The sequence below is a fragment of the Onychostruthus taczanowskii genome, unplaced genomic scaffold (genome assembly GCF_017590055.1).
Source record: "Onychostruthus taczanowskii isolate IOZ18803 unplaced genomic scaffold, ASM1759005v1 scaffold25, whole genome shotgun sequence".
NCBI lineage: Eukaryota > Metazoa > Chordata > Aves > Passeriformes > Passeridae > Onychostruthus > Onychostruthus taczanowskii.
The window spans coordinates 1,134,674-1,155,567 of NW_024499796.1; the positions used below are offsets into that span (position 1 = coordinate 1,134,674).

Below are 20,894 nucleotides of genomic sequence, written 5' to 3' on the forward strand. Positions count from 1 at the left end.
GCTGGCTGGTGGTGCCACACCTGACCCCACAAACCTGTGCAGCCACAAACACAAGCAGGAAATCATTTTCCCATTTTCCTCAGGAGGCTTTGCCTCTCCAGGTCCAGGAGAAATCAAGTTTTGTCCTGGTCTGTGGGGACAAAGTGGCACATCAGGGGTCTCCTCTTCCTGCACAGGGGAAAGTCAGTAACCCCCTGGCAGGGTCTGTGTCTCTGCAGGTCACGGGAGGCTCTGGCTGACAGCTCAGCTAGAACCCAGCGTGCTCTGGGCGATGGAATGTGCCTGGATGAGGAGCCAGCGAGGGCTGACACATTTCTCAGCAAATCTCCATCCCTCTGAAACATCCCTGTGCAGAGGGGGCTGTGCCTTCTCAGACACCAGGATGGACAGGAGGTCCAAGCTGAGACCCCTCTGGATCTTCAGTGGAGGCCCTGAAGCTGCTGCCGAGGCTCCTCTCTGTGCAGGAGAGCAGGGACGGGGGGGATTGTCCCGTGGGAGGCCACTCTGCCACCAGGCTCAGAGTCCTGTGCTTGGGACTCCAGCAAATTCCCCACAGGGGCTGGGGACTCCAAACTCTCCAGGGTCCCAAAGCTGCCCTCAGGGAGCCAGAGCCTCGCCCTGTGTGCTGAGGGCAGCCTCGGCTGTGGGAAGAGCAGGCAGAGCCATGGGAGCTCTGCTGGGAATCACCTCCCTGGCACAGGGCACAGCAGAGGAGAGCGGGCAGAGCCCACTCTGCTCCCTGCCAGAGTCAATTCCTGAGCTGTGACGGAGCTGCAGTAATGAGTGTGTCCATAATTATCATCTCATTAATGCCGTGCCAGTGCTTCAGGAACTACAGTTTTATGGCTGGGCCATAAAAGCTGACACTATTTAAAATGTGATTTTCAGGGGCTCCCATCCTACTTCCTTCCTCATTGTTTATTTTAGGAAGGGGAAGATTGGCTGGATCAACTTATCAGACTTCCTACCTCTGGCAACACTTGTGCTCCCTGAAAGATCATCTAGTTAATTAACTGGATTGTTTGCATACAAATGACAAATTAAATAAAATACCTAGGGCAATAGCTGCAGGAGCCATCCGGGATCCCCATCCACACCCCAGCCTGCACAGCTCTCGCTGCTGCTCAGGCCTGGGGTGGCCAAAAAAAAGAGATTTTAGGCATGATCTCTAGAAAACACAGCAATGTGGAGATCAGAATTACCAGTCAGGGAGATGAGCTTCTGTGATAGGGGACAGGGCAGCTGGGGACAGCAGAGATGTCACCCTGAGCTCCACAGGGCCATCCCACAGCCCAACACAGGACAAAATTTGGCTCTCAGCTCCCATCTTTTACCCATAACCAAACAGATTCTGAGTGGTCAGAGAGCAAAGGGAAGGACTCTTCCCTCAGTGGACGCATCCTCAAGCTATGGAATTTAATTTTTCCCTTGTAGAAAAACACAGGATTCATCTTCACATGAGGCCTTTGGCCTCCGGCAGCTCTGCCCTGCATCTCTTGTGTGCTGGGGGACATTGTCCATGTCCATGCAGAGCTCCTCAGTGTGCTGGGGTGCATCCCTGGGCTCTCTGCCCCCACCCTCCCACAAAGCAGGGATGTCCCCAGCACCTGGGGCTCAGCTGGGACTGGGGTCAGGTCTGGGCCCCTTCCAGCAATGAGACCCCTCCTTCTCTGGGTGCTGTTTCCTGCTGTGCCAGCTGTGCCATGAGAACACCTGCTGAAACTCTGTGAGCTGCCACACGCCGTGCTGCTGTCCCTTATTGTGTCACCTGGTGCCACCCCGAGAGCTTTGGCTCCACCGCCTTTCCTGCTGTGCTTCCCAAAGCCGTGGGTGCTGCCGCATGCCACCCCTCTCATCCTGCACCTCAGCAGCCTCTGCAGGATTCCCTCTGGTTTCTCCACACCCCTCCTTAGCTGGCTGGAGAGCAGAGGGCACACGCTCAGAGGGACACATCCAAAAGCCCCGTGCCAAGCCCAGGAGCTCCATCCCAGAGCAGAGCAGAGCTTCTTTGGCTCTGGGGATCAGCTTTCAGCACGTGGGCCCCTTCTGCCCTGGGAGCTTTGTTTGGTGCTCTGTGACCCATCACAGCTGTCCCCAGGCCCAGGAGTTTCACCTGCTTGTCTTTGTCTAGAAAATCACGTTAGGGACAGCAGGGCTGCTCCCCTCAGGAGATGACGCATGGTCCACGTGGAACTTTCCATGAGAAATACGTGTGACCCGAAATAATTGTCCCATTAGTTCAGGAAGGGACAAGAAATTACTTGCAAATGGCTCCTGTGCAAACACTCCATGCACAGCCCCCACCTGCTCCTGCTTGGCTCTTTTTCCTCCCCCCCACCTCCCTCCAGCTCTCCCTCTGCCAAGGGAGGGAGGGAAATGGGGGATCCCAGATTTCCCCAGGATGAGAATCCCAAAATCAGCTCCATCCCATGCACAGCGGGGGTGGGGGTGCTGCCAGGGGGTCACTCTGAGCAGCAGGTGCCCCTCGTCCCCTCCTGTGTGCCAGCCCTGCTCAGCCACCAATAAAAGCATTTTTCACCATCCCTTGCTCCATCCTCCCCAGGCCTCGGGGCTGGCTGCACTCAGCATTATCTGCTTTCCTCCACAGCTCCAGGGAATGTGTGAGCTGGATGGGCTGAGTAAAAATGACCTCATGCAGGGAAGAATCAGAAAATGAGCAATGAGAGGGACACAACAATGCTTCCCCACTGAGCTGGAGGCACCCAGGGGACTCCACCACTGCTGCATTTCCTGCCCTGGCCCCGGCCCAGCCGAGCTGGGTTTGTATCCTCAGCAGAAACCTCTGAGTCTGGTTTTATTTTTACCTCAGAAGCCTTTTACTTTCCCTGTAGTTGCTCCCTTGGGTTGTTTGGGGATGACATCGTTAATGCCACCTGTAGAGGTTGGTGGCACTGGTCCTGCCAGCCCCAGGCCAAGGATGCTTTGGAAGGGCACCTGTGGCACCCTGGGCAGGACAATGAGCTGAGCACCCCCTCACCAGCCCAGCCCAGCCCCGGGGCCATCACCAGGAAGGACAAACACACTCTCACCCTTATCACCCCCAGAGGATGCCAAAGGCCCCAAACAAACCCAGACCAAGGCTGACCTCCCTCCCCGCCCTGCAGACAGCTGGGTGCTCCTGTGGTGGGGCTCCAGACAGCTCCTGCGCACCTCAGCACCCAAATTAGAGCTCAGGCTGCTCCTGATAAGCCTCAGTAGCCCTGAGCAGGGTGAAGGGGCTGTCACAGCAGCTCAGCTGTTTACTCCAGGCAGGGAATTCTTGTGTCAGTGGTTTCAGTATCAAACTGCTGAGCTCTGTTTAGTCTGGGGCTGGAAAGCAGCCTTGCTTCTATTCTGAGAATATTTGTCTAATCAGGGGTCCAAGGAATGATTTTGCTCAGTAGAAAGTTCTGTTTATTTGGGTAGGTTTGTTCACCAGAATGGGTGCCTTGGAAAAGTGCAGTAAAGGCTGAGCAAGTGTTGGAGTGTCTTGGGGCACAGGACACGCCTGCAAAAAAAGGAAAACTTACATTTCTGTAGAAATAAGAGAAAAGCTTTATGCTCCTGGCTTCTAGCCAGCTCTGGAACGAGGCTCCTTGCAACCCAAGTGCTGCAGGTGCTCACCTGGGATGACCACACTCCTCATTCCCTTCTCCCAATAAATCTTCATGCCAGAGGTGCTCAGCAGCTTGAGCTGCATTTTCAGCTGCCACATTCAGAGCTTCCTTTGCTTTTGTGAATCACAGGTGACCCCAGCAGCCATCCCTGGCTGCCAGCCATGCAAGGCAGCTGATGCAATGCTGACCTGAGGGACACCTGAAGGGTCAAGGCCATCACCTGGGACAGCTGACACATTTTCCCACCTCTCCAAGTGCTTTTTGTTCATCCCAACCTCCTCATCCCTGAGGGTGTGAGGGAACCGTCACGTTAAACTCAGGACCTTAGGACATTTTACCTTTTTTATACCGAGAACCACGTCAATTTTTGAAGCTTTCAGCTCTTTCTGGTGATAATTCCCATTTTCCCACATAAATCCCTTCCCTGGGAGCTTTGCCTTCAGCTGGGTGAGCTTCGTGCCATGGATGAACAAGGAGCACCTGGGTGGACTTTGCCCTGTTTGCACACAACAAACACGGCTGAGCTGCCACTATTTGCAACTCAGCAACCACTAATTTTTAGCCCAGAGATAAATCCTCGTTACCTGCCGAGATAAGATGCTCCCTGTTTTGGAAGGCACCAGTTTCCACACTGGGAAATTCCCTTTGGCTGCAGCACCAGCGATGTCCACAGGCAGCTCTTCCCCACATCCCTGATCCTCAGGACGAGCCCAGGACAGGCAGCAGCTCCTCCTGTCACCCTTCTTGGGTGGCTTCAGTGCAAGTAATGTCCCCTCTCCTCCCCAAGGACCATCCCCAGCCAGGTGACCCCCCTGATCCCAGCATTGCTGCCTTGGGAATGTCCCTCCAGCAGTGCCAGTTGGGTTGTGGCTCAAATTAGGAATTAGGAATATACCTAATTCCCATTCCCTTCATGCATGCTTGTGGCATTGGCATCGATGAGTCAGGAATTTCTTCTCTTGGCATGATTGGATTTTGTCCTGGATATCTGATTTCATGCTACAGAAGGACATTGCTCTTCCCTTTGTGGGCTGTAAGCTCAGTATCCCTGTAAGAGCTCCCTGTGTCCCCTCAGAGCAGTGGGGCTGGATCTCCATCCCAACCAATGGCCCCAGAACAAACCTGGGCTGGATCTCCATCCCAGCCAATGTCCCCAGAACAAACCTGGGCTGGATCTCCATCCCAACCAATGTCCCCAGAACAAACCCTCTCCACGGGCTCACTTCCCTCAGCAGTTCCTGTGCAGATGCTCCAAGCTGCTCACACTTTCTGCTCTGCAGCACAAAGCCTTGGAGAAATTGTCCCAGCCCCTCTCGGACAGCAGAGAGAGGACAAAGCTGTGGCTTCAGTGTCACCACAGAGTCCACAAGGAGACCTGAGTTCATTTTGAGACCTGTCCTGTGCAGGGGGCACTGGCCATCCCAGGAAAACAAGGAAAAAGCACGTGGCCCTTCCAGGTTTCCCCCAGCCTGTCCCTCCAGGGAATCGAGTGTCCCCAGGCACGTGGGGATGGTGTTTGCCAAGTGACTCAGGCCAGCCTGGAACCCAGCAATAAATTCTTTTACAGCAATAACCCAGCTCCTGCCACTCACCCAGGGCTATTTCATCTTTCCAGGGAGTCACCCCATGTCCTCATTTCTCAACCCCCATGGGGCCTTTGTCCCCTGCAGGGATCAAAGCCGAAAGCCAGATTCCCACCCCACACATCCCACGGCAGCTCCAGCCCTCCCTGCCTGCCTGGCTCCCTGGGCTGGGATAATTCCTGGAGGGAAGGCAGGTTTTAGGCTCAAACCCCAGTGTGGTTATGGGGTTGGGATGCTCCTGGGCATCAGCAGCACCACGGGATGCACCAGGGCTGCTGGGGCTGTGCTCAGGGCAGGGAGAAGGTGACAGCAGGGACTGAGCTGCCCACTGACCACAAAGCCCCCCGAGCCCAGACCCTCTGTGGGTGTCCCAGTGAGCCTGGGGACATGGAAAAATGGGACAATAAAGGGACCCTGCTGTAAGTTTCCTAACACTGGTGGTTTGGGATGGAGTGAGGAGTTCAGGAGAGTGCAGATGGAGAAAGGGGGAAGTGCAAGAAAATCCATGTTGAGTCCAGACACAAAGGGAAACCCTCCCAGCTGGGAAGGAGAGGAGATAAAAGCTCTGGGCAATGCCAGGAGAAAGAGGGGGGTCTGGCCTGGAGGAGGCAGCTGGGAGGGTGCCCCCACCCACTGAGTCCAGCAGCTCTGGGGTCAGTGACTGGGTCACCACTGGGACACCAGCCATGGACCTTGACCCTGGGGTGCCAACAGCATCTCCAGGAGAGCCACCTCACCAACCCTGCTGTCCCAGCCAAGCCCTGAGCAGAGCCCTCAGCTCTGCCTCACCTGGCATCACCTGCTGGTTGTTTGAATAGGAAAAACAGGCAGCTCCCCAGAGATGGCAGCTGCTGGGGAGAGCTGTGCTCAGGTGAGGCAGCCACACAGCCCTGGGCAGCCCCAGCAGCACTCTGGGCAGCCCCACCACAGCCCAGCACGGCCCTGTGACACCACAGTCACATCTCTGAGCCATCCAAGGCCCACCACAACCAGGTAGCACTTCAGGTGCCAAACACACCCTGAACAGCCTTTACAAAATATTTGCATCCCACACCAGAGCACTGTCCTTGCTGGGGAGGAGCAGCCATGCCAAGCTGTGCACAGACCTGGAACAGCTTTTTGTTGCTGCTTTTGGTGTGTCCACAGAGGGACCTGGAGCTGCAGGAGGTCACTGGTGTGTTTGGGCATTTCCCTGCTCAGAGCTTCGTGCCCTGCTGTGCTTGGGAACGTCTCAGTTTGGGCAAAACTCTGCTCCTACACCCAGACCTGGACTCAGGAGCTTCTGGCAGCTGCTCCATCATAAAAAACAGCTCAGAATTTCATGGAATCAGATTTTCCCTTCTTTAGCCACACAGTAATAGGATTTTACACTCTACAGCGAGGCAAGGGCTGCGCAGCTCCACCAGTGCTGACAAACACGGCACGAACAAAAGCCAGCTACAAGAAATGATATTCTCATTTTATTTACCCTATGGCCATGACAATGTAGGTTTTTTCTAGCTGCAGAGATGCTTTGCACTGTAAACTGGGAGGCAGGCAGTGCACCCCGCCCTGCCAGGGCCAGCAGGAACCCCCGCTTCCCAACCACAGCATCGTTATCCAGAGTCAGGAGAGCGGCTGCTGCACAGAGTTGCTTTTCTCCATCACCAAACCCTCCGTCGTCAGGGCATCGGTATATTGATATTTACACCAGGCTCCCCCAGCGGCCCGCTGCCAGGGAATGGGTCTGGCACACAAAACTTGCTACCTTACAAAATCTACACACCTGGGAAAAGAAAAAGGCATCCACTCCGCCGGAGAACTCGGCCGCGACACACACAAATATTGCACTTGTAACTTGGGAACGGGGAGGACACAGGGGGCTCCTATCACACAGCAACGTGTCCAGCTACAGGAGGGCAATAAATAAACCAGGGGTGAGGGCAGGAGGGGGTGCTTTGCACACCTCCAGCACAGGAGAAGGGCCCGGCTCTCGCTGCTCCCGGGGGGACCCACCATGAGCCAAGGAAGCGTCAGGCTCCTGCCAGAGCTGCTCCAGGGCAGCCGGGAGGCCCTACGGCACAGGGAAGCACAGCAGCATCCTGGGGCTGCTCCAGTTCACAAGGCTTTAATCCAGGACCACATCTGTGTCAGTGCTGCTGTCCCCTTGCCAGAGCCCTGCACGAGATCCCCTCCTCCTCCTCGCCGAGCTGGGCTCACTCTCCACCTTCCAGCAACGCTCATGGCTGGGGCAGGTGCTTCACAGTAGTCTTGTGGGAGCTTCCCTCCTGGGTAAATCCATGCCGGGGCCACCCCGAAGGCGTTGTACCAGCGGTGGTGGGGCTGCAGCAGTGCCAGACTGCCCGGCCTGTCGGTCCCCTCGGCCCCGGGCTCGGTGCCTTCAGCTGCCCCCTGTCCGTACGGCCTGGGGCACGAGCAGCACAACGAGCTCCCACCAGCTCCTGGGAAGGCCTCCACTGCCCAATTCCATGTAAACACACAGCTCCCAGCCTGCCCCGAGACAGTCCTTGGGCCTACAGTGGGGAGCTGCCCTTCTTCTGGTTGATTATGTCCAAGTAGAGGTCAGAGCGGAGGAAGCGGGGGTACGAGTCCTTCTCCATGAGCCCGTAAATCCTCTTCTGAGCCAGGTCAAAGCAGCTGCGGGTGATGTTCTGCAGGTTCTCCTTGGTGTGCTCCCGTGTGTAGGAGTCCAGGTTGACCTGTGGGCAGAGGAACTAGGGCTGGTGAGCAGTTCCCCAGCAGCCACCGTGCCGGGAGCCGCATACCAGCTGGGAGCCAGCCCTCACCTCCTTGCAGGACTGGATAGCAATGTACTCAGCGAAGATCTTCTTGGCCTTGGAGACCATCTTGGACTGAGATTTGATCTTCTTGAACTCCTCACAGGCCAGCCAGAACTCCAGGTTTTCCTCGCTGAACTCGGTGCGCAGGAAGGCCCTGAAGGCAGCGAGCCCGTCTGTGGGAGACAAGGACAGGCTCTACCCCTGCTCACAGACAGGGAACAGTCCCACAGGACCCTCAGCTCTGGCAGAGCTGCAGTCCAAACCACCTCTCTGCACTGCCCCAAAAAGCCCCTTGTGCAAACAGGCAGCGATGGCACTGCCAAGGCAGCACAGCCCATCCAGGAGCTGAATCCACATCCCAGCCTGGCTGCAGCACTGAGAGCCAGAAGGGAGGCTGGGCTGGAGTGGCGACAGGATGCTCTGGCCATCCCCTGGGCTGGGTGTAGGATGGGGTGCCTGAGAAGGGCTGTCCTCCCATCTTCAGAATGTTCTAAAGCAGCTCCTGCTCCTCTGTACAGCCTCAAACTGGGCACAGACATGGATCTCTCCTCCCCAAGCTGGGGGCTGCAGCCCCGACCTGAAGCTCTCCCTGGCCCCTGTCACCAAGTTCCCCCTTGGGCCAGGCAGGAGCAGGAGGGGGGCAGACGAGGGAGAGGCTAATTTGGCTTTGTGCATCCCCAAACTCCGGAAGGGATTAATAGAGGAAATCCCAGCTTTATCCAGGCACGTGTCTGGATATTCCCCTGGCAGCAAACACAAGTGGAAGGGATGGACACACACTTACATTTGTGCAGTAGCAGCTTCTCCAGAGAGTCCCCCCACTTGAGCGCTTCCTCGGGAGTGGGCCTGTGGAAAAAGGACGGCACGTTGGCAAAGCTCAGCAGCAAAAGCTGCTTTTGCTGCCTGCTAAACATTTCCAGTGGATTAAAAGCCAGGCTGTGAGCCCAGCACGGCTGCTCCCAGCTCCCAAATCAGCCTCCTGCTAAACGTTTCCAGAGGATAAAGCCACGCTGTGTGCCCGAGGGGCTGGCCCTGGCTCCCACCTTGGTACTGGCACCGGCAGAGCGGCTGAAGGCAGAGCCAGGCTCTGCACCAGGCAGCACCACAGCAGCTCTGCCAAAAGGAAACCGCTGCCTTTAGGCTGGCAGGAAGAAAATCCTACCCCGGGGGTCTGTGAAGGCAGCTGTGGCACTTGGGGTGTCTGAGGAAAAAGCCCTGGGTGATGCAGAGCTGCGGAAAAGTGGGATTTCAGCTGCCCCATTCAAGCAGCCAGAGAAGCTGCCAGGAGCAAGAGCAGGGGGGGGCTTGTCTCCAGCTGCTGGAGCATCTCCAGAGCAAAGTGGTTTTTCAAACCATCTTCTGGCCAGTTAAAGTTCCACAGACAGGCACTGGGAGAACGCTGCTGTCAGGTAAATTTCCAGCCCAAGCTGCTGCGGTGCCACTGTGCAGGCAGCACCTCTCACCCTCCAGCAGGAGATTTTCAGCCAAAAAAAAAAAATTGTAAATGTTCCTCCAGACACAAAGACTTTGTCCACAGCTTCCCAAAACGGGGTGAATACAGCCTCCCTGGAGGTGAGGAGCTCCAGACCACAGCTTGTCCCCAAGCCCCCACGGTCCCCAAGCCCCCACGGTCCCCATCCATCCCCGCGCCGCCCGCTCGCAGCACCTACTTGAGCGATTTGAGCACTTTGTCCAGCTTGCCGGAGGGGTTGGCTCCGGGGGACTCGTTCCGCCGCCGAAAAATCCCCAGCCGGTTCTTCATGTCCTTGGCTCTAGAGAGAAGAGCGAGTGTGAGCGGGTGGCGAGGGGACCCCCGGCCCCGCGGGGACCCTCGGGCAGCGCGTCCCGCCCGCGCCCCGCGCCCAGCACCCAGCACCTACTCCTTCATGGTGTGCCGGCGCTGCAGGCTGCCCGTGTGCGGCCGCTGCACCGCCAGCAGCATCTCCGCGTGGAACTCCAGCGGCTGCGGCTTGGACAGGTCGCGGAAGAAGGGCATGGCAGCGGGGACAGCCCGAGCGGCGGGGACGGCGGGGACAGCGGGGACGCCCGGGCGCTCTGCCGCCCGCCCCGAGCCGCGCTCCTGCCGCAGCGGCCAGCGCGGAACGGGAAGTGGGAGGGCTCAGCGCGGAGAGCTTTAAATGCGGCTGGGGCGGCCCGGGAGCGTGCGAGCGAGTGAGTAAAGGCTGTGTCAGCCCCGCCGCTGTTTGGGACGGCTCTGCCGTTGCTGGGGTAACTTGAGGAAAGGTGGAAAAATCAGCGCCGAGGCGGATAGTGGGGCCTTTCAAGAGACGGCGGGGAAAAATAATCACGGCGAGGATTTACGAGGGCTATTTATAGAGCGCAGGCATCCCGGGAAGGCAGCGGGGCCGGCGGCGGGGCGGAGCGGGCTGAGGAGCAGAGCGGGGACTGCGCTGCCCTGTGTCCCCCCTGCGTGGGCACCCACACGTGCACACCCCACGGGTGTTCACACGTCTGCGGTGCCAGCCCCTGTGGGACATGGCCTGGGGACATTTCCGTAAGGGGGTGGCCGGGATTGGCAGAGCAGGGCACTGGGACAAAGACACGCCACTCTGTCACCCGCGCACGGGTGCCCCCGCTCCAGCATCCCTGGGCAGACAGACTAACGGGCACACGGCCGTGGGGGTCGCGGTTGCCCCGGGGAGCTGCCAGTAACACGAAGTTGTCCAGATTTTTGGGAACGGAGCCCCCCCGGCCGGAGCAGGCGCGGGCAGGGATGGGACGGGCGGTGCTGCCCCCGCGCGGCACAGCGCGGTCACTGCACCCGGACGCAGCGGGGACACCGGGGGGACCGGTACCAAACACCGCCCCAAAAGCCCAAAAATGCAGCAATGACAAGTTTTAGCGTATGGGCCTTGCTTCTCACTCCCTTTTCTGTCAGTGTTCTCCCAATGGCTCTGATCTGTCACTCATTAAAAAGCAAGTATAATGCTATCTTAATTACATGTGGCTGGAACCCTTATAACTGGAAAGAATTACAGCTTCCATCTGTGTTTTCAATTTCTTCCATTTAAAATACCTCTCCTCGATCGCATCATGAAGTGCACATAGACAGTGTTTCACTGCCTGTGGATGTAATGTATTTATCAAAACATAAGAGCATCAGTCTTTTCTCAACATACATGGACTCTGTCCTCTAAATCTGAAGCTCCTTATCTGGCATCATCTCATTAGGCAAGCGGCTTCAGTTTCCACTTCTTGCTCTTTCTGATTCTGCAAATTTAATGTTACAGGATCTGCCACAGGTCGCACAGCAAGGATGCTGAGAGAAGCCACCTCTACCTGGCCAAGCCATGCCCAGGGACACAAGAGGGACAGGAGAGATTCAGGGCACGGATGCACAACCCCATGCCAGGTAATGTTCTCCAGACCCACACCTCTCTCCAGTCCCAGGAGGGTAAAACATAGCAGCCACTGGGAAAAATAAAAGGTGCAACAACCACAGGGGTCAGTTCAATGAGCCACAGAATGATTGCAGAGGGCAATCTCTCCCCCCAGTCCCTGGTGCCATCCATGTCCTCATGGACACGGACAGTTCCCGCCAGGTGATGTTCTCCAGACCCACACTTCTCCAGTCCCAGGAGGGTAAAACATAGCAGCCACTGGGAAAAATAAAAGGTGCAACAACCACAGGGGTCAGTTCAATGAGCCACAGAATGATTGCAGAGGGCAATCTCTCCCCCCAGTCCCTGCTGCCATCCATGCCCTCATGGACACGGACAGTTCCACTGCCTTCACACGCCCTGGGCTGTGATCCCAGCAGGACACACATCCCGCTGCTGCCAGGCTCCCGCTAACGCAGGAAAAGCAGATCCAAACACGGAGCCTCACGCTCCAAACACCATCTGCCTCCCATTGCTGCGCCACCAGCGCCGCCGGCAGCCGGGGACCCGCCAGCACACGGGACGAGCCATCCCACACAGCCTCGGGCAGCAACTCCAGCAGCATTCCCAGTTTAGCAGGGCAGCAGTCGGCGCCCGGCAGGGCTGGCAGGGCACTGAGCACCCCTTGTGTGGCACACCAGGGTCGCTCCCACAGCACAGCCCTCGGCACCAGGCCAGCTGGAGCACACCAGGCAGGTGATCCTGGCTCCTGGGTGGATTTTCCAGCTGGAACACACTAGGCAAACACCTCCTAAGGAAGCTCCCCAACTTCCACATGCTGCTCATCTTGCACACCCTTGCAAAGAAGGGGTGGCACCAACCCAGCCTGTGACAGCCACGGGCAGGCACAGCCCCCAGCTGCGGCCACACTGCACAATAAATGCCGCAGCAAAAATAATTCCACAAAATAATTGATTTCACTCAGAGTTGCCTCTATGAAGTGATCTGCCCCAGCACCCCAGCATGACCACGAGGCCCAGCACCATCACCCCGCGCTGCTTCCAAACCATTCCCTGGGCAGCACATTCCCCTTCCTGGCAGGATGCCGGGTGTCCTACCTTTCCAGGTATTTTTCGGAAAAGTCCACCATGGCGTGGTACATCGAGGCCGGCAGCGTGTGCCGGCAGAGGAGCGAGTGCCGACCCGCGGCCCCCGCACCATAAATAGTCCCGGAGCCGGCCGGGACGGCGCGGTGCAGCCAATGGCGCTGCCAAGCGCTCCCCGGAGCATCCCCGCCGCTCAAGGTGAGCGCGGAGCCCTCTCCGCACCCGCCCCTGACCCCGCCGCGCCGGGGGGGCCCAGCCTCCCCCGCCAGCCCCGTTCCCCCGGCGCTGCCACGCGGCCGGGGGACGTCCCTGCCGCAAGGGCTTCGTTTTCATTTCGAGTGCTGGGGGGGGGGAAATAATAAAAAGAGCTAAAAATAGGCGGCAGCGATGAGGCAGCGCGGGCCGACAGTGCCGCTCGCTGGCACAGCCGGCGAGGCCGGGCAGCTGCGTGCGCAGCCCCCTCGCACCCCGAGCCGCTCCAGCCGCGTGTGGCTCCTCCACCTGCCCGGCACACGTGGCGCAGGGCACGGGGCACACGGCCACGGGCATCCCCGTGGCCCCGGCACCGGCCGGATCCACGTTCCGGAGGAGTTCGCTCCCGAACATCCTCACTCGTGCCCCTGCCCCCCTCAGATGCAGCTGTGTTTGAGGACAGCAAAGGCCGCGGCTGCCTTGTCCTTGCTTGCACCCACTTTTTGGCACCCCAAAGTCTTACCGGGGGCAGCAGAGGGCTGCCGGTGTCCCTCGGGGTCCCCTCGGTCCCTGCTCCCACCGCACTGCCGCAGATGTGCCGCAAGGGCTGAGCCTGACCCACGGTGCAAAACCTCCCCATTCCACCTCCCCATTCCTCCTCCCGGCATGGGGCCAGCGGGAAGGAGGCCCCCAGCTCAGATTTCACTGCTTCCATGTCCTCTCCCTGAACCCGGGCAAGCTGTTTTTCCCCAGAGCCGGTATCTTCACCCTGCCCGAGCACGGTGGAAGGGGGTGCTCCCAGCTGGGCTGGGCAGTGCCCCCAGCACACCCCACCACCCTCCCTGGAAATAATTCCATCTCAAGTGAGATCCCAGGTCATGGCTTTGCTGCTGGAAGAAGTCAGGGGGAAGACAGGGATCCTGAGGGCTCCCGGTACCAGCAGGGCTAGGCCGAGGTGTCTGACCCCACAAACAGCCCTGGCACTCCCTGATGCCACCCCCGATGTGACACTTACAGGCTCTTGCTGCGTTTCTTGCGAGAGGTCTCATCCCCTTCATCACAGCTGCACTCAGGGTCTGCTCCACTCAGCTGGGGGTGAACAGAAAAACAGCGTCTGTCATCACACCAGGACGTGCCCACTGTGTCACTCTGTGTCACCAGCCAGCAGGGCCAGCAGGGCCAGCATCCGCCGTGGGCCACAGCACACAGTCCAGACAGCCAGCACCCACAGAGTCCCTTCCTCATGATGGCAATAGCACAGGACAAGCTCCTGACACAGAAACCTCCCTGCCCTCACTCGTCCTCTGCCACCTTCAGCCCGTGGTGCTCCTGGAGCATGCAAGGAGACCCCAGGACCGCTGGCCCACGTACCCTCCAGGTTCAAGGTGCTGACAGTGGAACCTCCTACAGGGAGGACATTCACATCTCCACTCCTGATGCTCCTACTCTTGCTGCTGAATGAGCACAGGGATCATGCCACTGCCCAAAGGCCCCCCAGAACCAGGCTAGGCATCCAAAATTAGTCAGGAGTTCCCAGCAGTCCCCAGACAGGAGAGATCAGAGAAGTTCAGTTATAATTGAATCATATCATTGCAGTTTATTTTCTGACCACTGCTCCAGGGCAGCCTGGACAAACCAAGGGGATCTGGGATGTGCCATGAGCTCAGAGCATCCCAGCACAGCCAGAAAGCCTGGCACCAGGCAGGGAGAGCCGCGGGATCACCGTGGCTCGGGGGCTTTAGCATTCCATCCATTCCTGCACGCTGCAGAAGCTCAGGGCCAGCCCTGCATCCCGCCCCGCACCCACCCGACCACCGGCAGCTCATCCCGTGCTCCCGGGGCTGCCAGGCGCTTTCCAGGATCATCACCCCGCGGGCCGTGGGAACCCTGTGCTCAGCCCCGCAGCCCCGGGCCCGAGGTTCCGGACACTTCCTTCCATTCTGCCCCCGGCTTTCCGGAGTTTATCGGGCCCGAACAATGCGGCCCTCGCCGAGCACCTTCCCCGGGCCGCTCCGGCCCCGGCAGACGGGCTGGCCGCGGCTTCCTGCCATTGTCCGGAGAGGCTCCGTGCTCGGGGACAAAAGGCAGCGGCAGAGCTCTCCCGAGGAGTCCCCGCGCTCCCCACCATGCCCAATAAAACAACCAGCTCCCAGCCCCACCGCGGGAAGGGGGGAATGGGGAGGCACACCGGGCACGATGCTGTTAAAAGAGGCTGTGGGATGAGCCCCTCTGACACACTCCCAGATGGGAAAATAACCAAGAAGGGTGATGGATGTGATGGCCCTGCAGCCGAGGCTGCCGGGTGCAGGTTTGCCAGTGCTTGACAACTTGGTGGGGGAATTCCCTCTGGGAATTGTGCACCAGTGTCCTGCTCCAAAAAAACTCGGAGGTTTCATTGAACTATTCAAGGACACAGACCAATGAAAGTGCTTCCAAAGTGTAGGCAGGGACAGTGGCAGTAACCCAATCCCACAGCGGCTCAGCCCCGTGTCGGCTTCCCTGACTGCTGCACACCCTCCACAGGCAGCTGGAGAGGCAGGACAAGAGGAATGGGACAATGGGAGCACGGTGGGAATGGGGCACTGGGGACAGGGCAATGGGAATAGAACAGCGGGAATGGGGTGGTGGGAGCAGGGCAGTGGGAACAGAGCAGTGGGAACAGGGAAATGAGAGCAGAGCAGTGGGAATGGGGTGGTGGGAGCAAGGTGAGGTGAGCAGGGAGCAGGGCAGTAGGAATAGGCAGGGGTGCCCAGGAGAACACATAGGCAGGGATTTGGGCTCCAAACAGCCAGAGCTGCTGCAGGCTTGGAACTGGGAGCTGCAGGAGGTGCAGCCACGACACTGCCCTCCCGGCCGGCACAGGCTGCCAATCCCTGCCCCAAAAATCCCAGTCTAATCTGCACCTTCAGAACAGTTCAACGCAGGTGGAGCTCTGTTCACCTCTGCGGGAAAATATGCCCCCAGATGAGAGCAGGAAGCGCAGCTGGCGGCTCCCCGGGGCAGGGGGAGCACGACCCGGGGTGCCCGGCAGGGACACACAGCCCACCCGGCTCGGGCAGCGCTGCAGGGCTGCCGGGCTGCCGGGCTGCAGGGCTGCAGGGCTGTCGGGATGCAGGGCTGCCGGGCTGCGGGGCTGCCGGGCTGCAGGGCTGCCGGGCTGCAGCGCTGCAGGGCTGCGGGCTCGGGGCTGCACACACAGCGGCACTGTGAGCTCTCCTTCAGGGCACTGCTCACGGGACGCTCTCAGCCGGCGCTGGCGCTGTCACCGCCTCCCTCGCACGTGTGACAGGCAGTGACCGTGCCCCTGACACAAGGGTGGCTTTTCTTTATCGGAGATAGGGCGGGTCTGAACCCCCATCTCCACCCACACACAATTGTTGGCCTCAGTCTCCAGGAGAATTTGAACTTCCCTGCAGAGAGCAGCCCCATCCCAGCAGTGAGTAACCCTGGGAAGGGCTCTTACCAGCTGGGCATGGACTCTGAGCCCAAAAATTCCTCCAGGAAACAGCATCAGGGTGGCTTTTCAAGCAGCGTGGCAGGAAGAGGGTTAACCCAGCATGGGTTTAACTCTAGCATGGGTTTAACCCCAGGGTCTGCAGCAGCCTCTCCTGCCAAGGAGCCACTGCTCTGGAGCAGAATGTGGCTCTGCAAGGTGTCCCAAGCAGCAGGACATGGTCCTGAGCTGTGAAACGAGGTCCTGAGCTGGGAACGCACCCTGAGCAATGGACTGCAGTCCTGTGCTGAGCACCAGAGCCCCAAGCAGCACCCAGAGCTGAGGATGGGCCAAAGCAGGGTATGGGGCCAGAGGCCAATCTCAGCACCCTGCCAGTGCCACCTGGGGAGGATGGGAACAGCAGCACTTCCCAGGAATGATCTCTGCACTGGCAGCTCATTTCCTGCACCATGCAGCCAGGGCCAGCTCTGCTCAGGGAGCACCCCAGACCCACCCCCGGGATTGCACGGGCCAGTCCTGGGCAGAGCTGCCTCAGCGCAGCCTCTGCTGCTCCTCCTGCAGCAGAGGTGGGTCACACATCACTGCTGAGCACAGCTTTTCCATGAGATGCACCCCCACAGTGGTGAAAGCCCTGCAGAAGGCTGGTGGGGCAGAGGGTCACACTGCTCCTGGCACCCCTGCACACTGGGGACTGTCACCAGGGATTCTCCCCACTGCTGTTGGGAGCAGCCCTGTGCAAGCCCAGATGCCCAGGGGCACCTCTGCCACCAGCAGCCCCAGCAGACAGCGCTGCCCAGGCCAGGGGCCCTGCAGGGTGTGGGTGCAGCGGTGGCAGTGCCACCCACAGCCCCAACACACTGCTCTGGTGCCATGCCCCGGCTGCTGACACCTCCAGAGCTGGCTGCCAGGGACAGGGACCCTCCTGAGCGCTCAGAAGGGAGCTTTGCCATGGTCATGGAGACAGGAGCTACACGGCAGGACACCTCCAGCCCAGGAGCTGTCCCAGCACCACGGCCAGCCGTGGCTCACGTACCTTCCTGTGGCCCGAGAAGAGCAGCGTCAGCTGGTGGATGGAGCCGCCGTTCTTGACGAGCTCTTTCTTGAGGGTCCTGGGGGAGGGCAGCGCCCAGTGTGCGGCGGGGCCCTGGCTGTCGGAGCAGTTGAGGGTGGTGTCGGAGGTGAAGCAGTGGCCCTTGGCCTCCTGCAGGAGGCTGCCCTCGCTGTGCGTGCGGCGCCGCAGCGAGCCCTGCACGCTCAGGGTGTAGCCGGGCTGCCCGCCCGACGTCTCGATCATGCTGCTGCGCTTCAGCTCGTTCCTGTCCAGGTACTGCTCGTCGCTGTCCTCCTCGTCCTCCTCCTCCTCATCTTCCTCCTCATCCTCCTCCTCGTCCTCGCCGTCCGTGGCGCTGCCCGCCGTGCCCGCCGCGCTTTGGCTGAAGGTGCTGTCCAGCCGCAGCTCGGGGATGACAAAGGCTGGCAGGGAGCTGGGCTGCTCCTCTCCCTTTGCCGTGGTCACCGGCTGCTTTTCCGCCGGGAGAGGAGCCTGGGTGGCCCCCAGAGCGTCCCAGGGCTCAGTCAGAGCTGTTTTCTTGGCAGCCAGAGGGGCATCACCCACAGCTGCCTTCCCAGCCTCCGAGTGCATCTGCCCCGGCTTCTCGGCGTCCGTCTCCAGCATCTGCCAGAGGAGAAGATAAAGAAGGATGAAAGCAGAAGCACCCCAAATCTCTCTGGCCACCTCCCAGGGGAGCCTTTCACCTCCTCACACCCCACCTACCCCGATTGGTACAATGCTAACAGTGCTCTGGTGGGCTGGGATGGCATCATCCCCACATCCCCGCTGGTGCCAAGTCACCCCTTGCTGTCAGCACCCAGTCCTGCTCCTGAGCCCTGCAACACCAGGTTCCCCAGCTGGCAGGACTGGGATGGTGGCACTCAGCTTCCAGCAGTTCTGGTGCGTTCTGAGGAATGCCAGGGTGCCGGCTGGGCTCCAGCCACAGAGGCAGAGCCGTGACAGCATCCTCACCCCGATGGCTGCTGCGAGCTGCTGCCCTGCAGGGATCTCCCCCAGGGGCTGCAGAGAAACCCAGCAGCTCGTCCGGCAGCTCCGGCTCCTCCTGCACCACGTTAGCAAATGCCGAAGGGAAGCGCCGGGCTCTGCCCATCCCTGGAGTGCCCCAGCTCAGCCCGTGGCTCTGGGCAAGTCCTACAAAACCACAGCCACTCCTACCAGCCCCCGTCGGGGGTTTATGCCTTTGGGGCTGGTTTTTCCAGGTTTCTTTGCAGCTGGGGAAGGCCTGAGTGAGCTCTGTCGTTTCAAAGGGAAAAGTCCAAGTGAAAGCACCTCCAAGGTTGTTTTGTGAGCAGGCGGAGCCTCTGATGAGCCCTCCCTTGACAGAGCAGAGTCCAATGTGATTTTTGTGTCTAAGCCAAAGGGGCAAAACCAGCCCAGGAGGGAAAAAAGACCAAAGGAGAGAAAATCCTCTCTTTAAGAAGCAATTTCCTCCTACACAGATCCTGGGGCAAGGACTATTCCAAAGGACCACCCCCAGCTAACAAGTCACCCAGAAAGAAGTTCCTGTATCCCCAGCTGAGATCCAAGCATTTTCACAAACCCAGCGACACCAGAAAGCTGGAGTTAACAAAGACACCCCTGACTTCAGCTTCAAAAAGGGCAGCAGCCCCAGGAGTTAACCCACCCAGCCTCACATCCCATTGGGAAGAGGCACCTACAGAGTGAACAGAGCTGTATCCCCATGGAGGTCCCAGCCTGTGACAGCACCCCTGGGAGAGCCACCCTGCTGCTGGACACCCTTCATTCCCCGGAGCACAGAGGGGATAACCACCCCTGGACATCCCCAGGCAGCTGTGTGCAGATGTTGGGCTGCAGAAGCTGCTGTCACCTCCCCCGGGGGCAGGGGGGATGTGAGCCCCATGAGCACAGAGGGGACAGCACAGGCACCACCCAGCAGCACCTGCCTGAGCTCAGGGGCAAAGAGCCGGGCAGGTTTCCAGGAAGGTGCTGGAGCTCAGTGCCACAGTCAGTTGTGCCTTGTCCTGGTTTACCACACCCAAAGGGTCCCTGGTGTCACCTGTAGCACAGACAGCACCAGCTCTGTCCCACCCAGCCTGGCACACCCCAGCAGCGATTCAGCATCACCTGAACTCCCCCAGTGAGTCTGAAGACAAAAAATCAGAGACCACGTTGTGCTTGGTCCCTTCATGACATCGCCCTGTCCTGAAACAGCTGGATTTGGTGTCAGGCACAAAGCAAATGCTCCCTCACCCCACCCTTGGGGTGAAATGACACAGTAATTCCTTGTAGGAAGGTAATGTTCCCAGCCCTGCCCTGCCAGGCTGCCATTTGCACCAGCATGCGCCTCAATGATGCTCCTGATGTTTTATTTGTCTTACAATCACTGTCATCATTATCTCATGAAATAATTAGAGGAAAAACCCACACAGCCCTCGAGTCACTCTCCACAAAGCCCTCCCCCAGCACTGCCTATCTGCCCAGTCCTTCTGCTCACGTGCTGGGTGCCTGCATCTGATAAGGTCCTAGAAGGAAATGAACAGGCTCCTTTAAAATGAGAGACATTTGGGGATTAAATTAAATCCTTTCACTAATTCAATCAGAGCCTCTGCTGCTCTTCTCTGGCATGGAGGGGATGAGCAGCAGCCTCACCATGAGCCAGGGTCGGTTCCATCTCGGGCTGAGAGCATCACCAGGGCTGGGAAATCCTGTCTGCACAGGGCTGAGCTCTGCTCAGCATCACCTGGGCTGGGGAGAGGCAGCAATGCCATCACTGCCAGCCCACAGACCTGCTCCTGGCTGGGGCACCAGGGACTTCATCAGCACAAAGCCAAGGCCACCTTGCTGCCCAAAGCTGACTTGGGACCTCAGAGATGGGGATGTGACCAGGTTTCACAGACTCACAGGATGGTTTGGGTTGGAAGGGACCTAAAGCCCATCTTATCCCACCCCTTTCCATGGGGTTCACTATTCCAAGCTGCTCCCAGCCCTGTCCAGCCTGGCCTTGCACACTGCCAGGGATCCAGGGGCAGCCACATCTTCTCTGGGCACCCTGTGCCAGGGCCTGCCCACCCTCACAGCCAGGAATTCCTTCCAAGTATCTCACCTAACCCTGCCCTCTAGCAATGGAAAGCCTGTCACTCCAGGCCCTTGTCCAAATTCCCTTTCCAGCTCTCCTGGAGCCCCTTTAGGCCCTGGAAGAGGCTCTGAGCTCTCCCTGGAGGCATTGAGCAAGTTTCCAGTACCTGAGGGGGGCTGACACCTTCTCACCACTTCATGTGGCCAAGGGGCTGCTGGAGGAGGCAGTGCTGGTGCTGTCTGAAGGACATGCTGTCCTTCCACCTCACAGACTCACCCAAAACATCCCATGCCCTCCCTGCAGCAGCTCAGGTGCCAGCAGCCAACATCTGGATTTCTCCATTCCCAATGCCTTGGTCTCACTGCTCTCAGCATCTGGGTGTCTCTGACCTCCATGGGCAGATTTCCATTTTTCACCACCTGCATCTTCCCCTGCACTCAACAAAGTGGTTTTGCCATTCCCAGCCTCTGGGTTTCGCTGTCTGCATCGGGGCAGGGCGAGGGGCTGAGGGGATTTACTCCATCCTGCCTGGAGGATCTCACACTTCACTCTCCCAGTTTCTGTCTCAGACTGAGAGGCCAAGGCAGCATTTCCTGACAAGGGGAAGAGAAAGCAGAAGCAAGAGCTGCCTCCAAAGCCCAGCATGGCTCTCTGGGGTCATTTTAGGGAAGGAAGATGATAGGTCTGAGACCAGAGCAACAGCAAGAGAGTT

At 59.0% G+C, this 20,894-nt stretch overlaps 1 protein-coding gene across 4 annotated transcripts in view; it reads right to left on the reverse strand.

Moving 5' to 3' along the window:
* Nucleotides 1-6,638: 6,638 nt before the first annotated feature.
* The window catches only part of RGS3 (regulator of G protein signaling 3), a 69,881-nt gene continuing 55,625 nt past the window's right edge, over nt 6,639-20,894 (reverse strand). For 3 of the 4 annotated variants that reach the window (XM_041406746.1, XM_041406748.1, XM_041406747.1), the window contains 6 exons: nt 17,107-17,748; nt 13,635-13,708; nt 9,651-9,752; nt 8,765-8,826; nt 7,987-8,153; nt 6,639-7,899 (listed from right to left, as the gene is read on the reverse strand). In XM_041406746.1, coding sequence (XP_041262680.1) covers nt 7,714-7,899; nt 7,987-8,153; nt 8,765-8,826; nt 9,651-9,752; nt 13,635-13,708; nt 17,107-17,748 — 1,233 coding nt within the window. In that variant the 3' untranslated portion in view covers nt 6,639-7,713. Of the gene's footprint in view, nt 7,900-7,986; nt 8,154-8,764; nt 8,827-9,650; nt 9,753-9,860; nt 10,759-13,634; nt 13,709-17,106; nt 17,749-20,894 lie in introns of those variants that run through there. The other variant, XM_041406750.1, reaches the window with a different exon arrangement.